Below are 4,587 nucleotides of genomic sequence, written 5' to 3'. Positions count from 1 at the left end.
GTCGGGGTGCTCGGATGGCACCGTGGGGTGTTCGCTGGGGCTGAGCTCCGGCCTCGCCGTGCGTTGGTTCGGGAGCGTTGTCGCTGCGCCTGCTCCGTGTTGGCACCGCGTTCCTCCGGGGATGGAAGTGCCATCCCCCGGCTCAGCATGGGGCACCAGAGGTGCTGGCGTGCTGGGGCTGAGCCGTCAGCCGGGGTTGGGGTGTATGGTGGGAGCAGGGGGACTGGCAGGGGTGTGTGACATCGCCCAGAGCCACCAGCGTGCCCGGGAGAGCAACGGGCTCGGTGTCCCCGACTGCCTGCACAGCCCAGGGGTGACCCGTCAGCTCCTCACTGCGCCGTGTCCCCAGTGTCCCCACGGGGGTGGCAGGGCCACACTGTGCTGCTGTGGGCCTTCCTTTGCCCCAGCACCCCACACACCCGATGTCCAACAGACACAGCACCCCACACCCCACACACACAGCACTCCCCACACACAGCACCCACTGCACCCCACACACCCAGCACCCCACACCCCACGCAACCAGCACCTTGCACATGCAGCACCCAGTGCATGCAGCACCCCAAGCCATCACCCCACACACCCAGTACCCCACACACCCCATGAAGGGTGCACAAAGCTGGGGGCCAGGGGTGTCTGCATTCCTACTTCCATGGCCCTGCTGTGCCCCACTCTGTCCCCCTGGATGCACAGCTCTGGGGAAGCCCCTCTGACCTCTGCCCACCACCCATCTGTCGCCCCTCACCGGTGAGGTCTGATGCCAGGATGAGGGGCATGGCTGCTGTTCCCCCGTGCAGTGGCCCAGTGCTGGGCTGATGGACACCGGACCGGGAGCAGCCACTGTCAAGTCGGGCACAGGGCACTGCCACAGGAGCCTTTGAAGGCCCCTGCGTGCCCCTGGCAGCACTTCAAAGGCCTCCCCGCTGCTGCAGAGAGGAGGATCCAGTGCCCCAACTCCAATGTGTGCCACCATGGGGCACGGTCCCCCTGGAGCATGGCCCCCACAGGCCCCCCGGACCCTCCTACCCTGCTGTGATTTCCCACCTGCCGCCGGCGCCGACCGTTCAGGGCTGCTCTGAGACCCACCAAACTCATGTGTGCAGTGAGGGATGCCCCGTGCCCGTGCCGGGGGGCTCCCCGGGGCTCCCCGGCCGTGCTGCTGTGCGCCTGCGTCCTAATGGCTTGTGCTGTTTGTTTTTTGTCTGTGTTGTCCCCAGTTAAATGGAAGTGGTCAAGTGAAAGTGCCCAGCCACTACCTGCCCACGCAGATGCTGGCGCCGCCACCTCCCCCCGGCATGCCCCGCTTGGCCGTCTCTCCTGACACCAAATCCACCACGACAACTTCCGAGGGAGGGACGACCTCGCCGACATCACCCAGTAAGCACCCGCGGCGCCCACCCCGCTCCCCGGCCCGGCCGGCCCCCTCCTCTCGCAGCCCCCCCAGGGTGTCCCCCCTGTCCCGGCGCTGGGGGGATGTTGGCGGAGGTGGCCTCCCCGCAGCCGGGGAGAGGGCGGCAGCTGGCACGCCATGAGTTTGCTGGGTCTCAGGCAGGTCGGAGTGGGCAGGGTTTTGTGGTGGCTGCCCAACAAGGGGGGGGTCCCGGGCTGGTCCCAGGGACCAGCCCGAGCCCCCCCTCCCTCTGAGCACAGTGGAGCCCCTGCAGGGCTCTCCAGACCAGTGTTTTTCCCCACACCCTGGTGCAGGCAGTGCTTTGGGAGGCTGTGCCCTCTCCGTGGCTGTCACCCCACTGCAGTGGTGGCAGTGCTGCCCAGGACCAGCTGGCCCGCGGGTGGCACTGGGACTAGGAACAGTGTGCCTGGTGCGCCGTCTGGGCTGTCGTCCTCTCGCTGCCACGGGGGTCCCTGGTGCTGGGGACCCTGGTCTGGTTGGGGATGTGAAGTGGCGCCGGTGCAGGGACTGCGTGTGTGACCCCTGGAGCGCTTGGCTGGTGGCACCTGGGGGTCTTCGTTAGTGTAGTGGCTGACGAACTCTTGCCCTCCACTCCTCCTCAGGGACCATCGGTGCCTTGGCCAGGAGGATTTTGGGGTGCTGGGCCCAGGGACCAGCGCGCCGGTGGTGGGACGCTGTGCCGTCGCTGCACTCTGTGGGGGGGTTGTTCTTGTTCCTGTCCTGCAGTGCCAATGGGAAACTGGTACCCTGAGTGGCTGCCATGTCCCCACAGGGTCGAGTCCTGCAATATGCCACTGTCCCCAGGGAACAGGCCACAACAGGGTGCCACCAGCTGGCCGTCTGGTGTGGCAGTGCTGTGGCGTGGAGGACACAAGGCATGGCGGATCTGGAGGGGACATGGGACATGACATGGGATGTCCTGGCCAGTGATGGGCTCACAGCCAGGGGGAGGGACGGAGCAGTGCCGGTTCCCCCAGGCTCTTGACAGGATGTGTTTGGAGGACACTGGCTGTCCCCAAGGGGTGCAGTTGGCTCCAAGTCCCCCTTCCCCTCTGGCAGCACCGTGTCTCCGAAGGGGCTGAGCCCAGGAGCTCAGCGGGGCTGGGGGTCCCACTGCTGGACCCTCAGCTGGGAGGTGGAGGTGGCAATGGAGTGACACATCGGAGTGGAGCTGGTGGCTCCCGTCACGCTGGCCCCGTGGCAGCTCAGCTCAGGAAGCCACAGCGTGGGCACGGCAGGGAGCACCCGTCTGTGCCTGTGCCCCGCGGCACCGCGCCCCCCAACCTGCCATCACCCCGAAACCGCGGGCGGCACCGACCGGGCACAGCACCCCTGGGGCACAGCACCCTGGGGCACAGCACCCTGGGGCACAGCACCCTGGGCTCCGCTCACCTGCCGTCAGGCCACAGCCGGGGCGGTGCCCAGGACTCCCGTCCCAGCAGCGCCAGGGAGAGGGCCGGGCCTGGCCCCGGGGGGGACGATGGCAGTGCCACCCACAGCCCCGTTAATGAGCTCTCGTTTGTTCCCCAGCCTACTCTGCACCAGGCACGCCCCCTGCGAACCGTACCTTCGTGGGATTAGGACCAAGGGATCCTGGGAGTATCTATCAGGCACAGGTGAGAGCGGGGATGCTGCTGGGGGGACACTCCTGCCCTCGCCCTGGGCACCCTCGCCGTGGCATCACCGTGGGCATCACCGTGGGCATGGCCAGTGCAGGCATCACCATCGTGGCTGTCGCTGCCATGACATTGCTGACGTGGGCAGCCCCACTGTGGCATCCTCACCGTGGCATCACTGCCACTACCGTGGCATTGCTGCCATGGGTATTGCTGCTGTGGGCATCGCTGCCAGCATCACTGTTGTGGGCATTGCCACTGTGGCATCACTGCTGAGGGCAGTGCCAGTGTGGGTATAACTTCCCTGGGCATCACTGCTGTGGTATTGCCACCACTGGCACGGCCATTGCAGGCACTGCTGTTGTGGGTGTCCCCACCATGGCATCCCTGCCAAGGCATTGCTGTAGTGGCATCACTGCCATGGGCATTGCCACCATGGGCATCACCACTGTGGGCATCACTGCCACAGACACCATCACTGGGGGATTGTTTCCACATGCAGTGCCACCGTGGGCATCACTACCTTGGCACTGCAGCTCTGGCACTGCTGCTGTGGGCTTTGCTGCTATGGGCATCACTGCCTTGGCATCACCGCTGTGGCCCTGCTCCCATAGGCATTGCCACAGTGGCATCCCCACCATGGGCACCCTGTACCAGGGCCTTGGGCACTGCTGGTGGCTCAGGGCCACCACGAGTCCTTCAGAGGGAGGTCACTGCCATGCTCCAGTTGTGCCCTGCCTGGCACCACCCTGCCCAGGTGCCCACAGCATCCCCAAAGTAGGAGCACCAGGACTGTGTGCCCCTCTCTATGTGGGCACAGGCCCCTGCCCTTGCCCAGCTGTGCCCGTGGCTGCTCCAGCTGCACTGGGATGTCGTGTGCGCCTTTCCAGGGGCTTCCCGTTAGTCCCAGGTGTTTTCTAACTGGTGGTTTGGGAGCCAGCCCTGGCAGTGCAGGCAGTGCCATAGTGCCAGGGCAGGGGTGCCAGCTCCCGGCCTCACCTGTGACACGAGTGGTCTGTACTCAGCAGTCCCTGCATGGGCAGGAGAGGTGGCTGCAGCCTTGCCCGGTGGGTGACAAGGTGACAGTACAACAGGATGGGGGTGTGGATGGTGCTGTGCTGGGGCACCCTGGGGTGCTGCCCTGGCTGAGGGGGAGTACTCAGGGTGCTGAGCTGTGCCAGAGCGTGGGCACTTGGGGACTCTGAGCTGTGCCACAGGGCACCCAAGGGTGCTGTGCTGTGCCAGGGTGCAATATTTGGGGACCATGGGCTGGGACACTTGACCGTGCTGTGCCGTTCCAGGGGACAAACACTGGGGACCCGGCTCTGACCACAGCCCCCCGCCCTGCCTCAGTTTCCCCAGTCCTACACGTGGGCAGAGCAGCGTGGGGTGGGCACCCCAAGGGCGTTGGGTTCCTAAAAAGGAGACCTGGGGCAGTGCTGGGAGAGCCTCGGGGGAGCAGGGGCTGCCAGGGTCCCTGTCTGGACCCGGAGGTCACAGCCACTTGCAGTCCCAGAACCTCCAGGTGTCCCTGTCCCTGTGTGTGGGTGTCCGGTCACA

The 4,587-nt window shown here is 66.1% G+C and overlaps 1 protein-coding gene across 1 annotated transcript in view; it reads left to right on the top strand.

Annotated features, from left to right (window-relative positions):
- NFIC (nuclear factor I C) overlaps nucleotides 1-3,931 on the top strand; it is a 19,718-nt gene extending 15,787 nt beyond the window's left edge. Inside the window, exons 6-9 of the mRNA XM_029963901.1 lie at nucleotides 1,008-1,095; nucleotides 1,218-1,377; nucleotides 2,942-3,027; nucleotides 3,848-3,931. Of these exons, the coding sequence (XP_029819761.1) occupies nucleotides 1,008-1,095; nucleotides 1,218-1,377; nucleotides 2,942-3,027; nucleotides 3,848-3,931 (418 nt within the window). The remainder of the gene's footprint in view (nucleotides 1-1,007; nucleotides 1,096-1,217; nucleotides 1,378-2,941; nucleotides 3,028-3,847) is intronic.
- Nucleotides 3,932-4,587: the final 656 nt, after the last annotated feature.

The sequence above is a fragment of the Manacus vitellinus genome, unplaced genomic scaffold (assembly GCF_001715985.3).
Source record: "Manacus vitellinus isolate BGI_N305 unplaced genomic scaffold, ASM171598v3 scaffold_64_pilon, whole genome shotgun sequence".
Taxonomy (NCBI): Eukaryota; Metazoa; Chordata; class Aves; order Passeriformes; family Pipridae; genus Manacus; species Manacus vitellinus.
The sequence above is the reverse complement of the archived record's forward strand: the minus strand, read 5'-3'. Positions and strand labels throughout refer to the sequence as shown.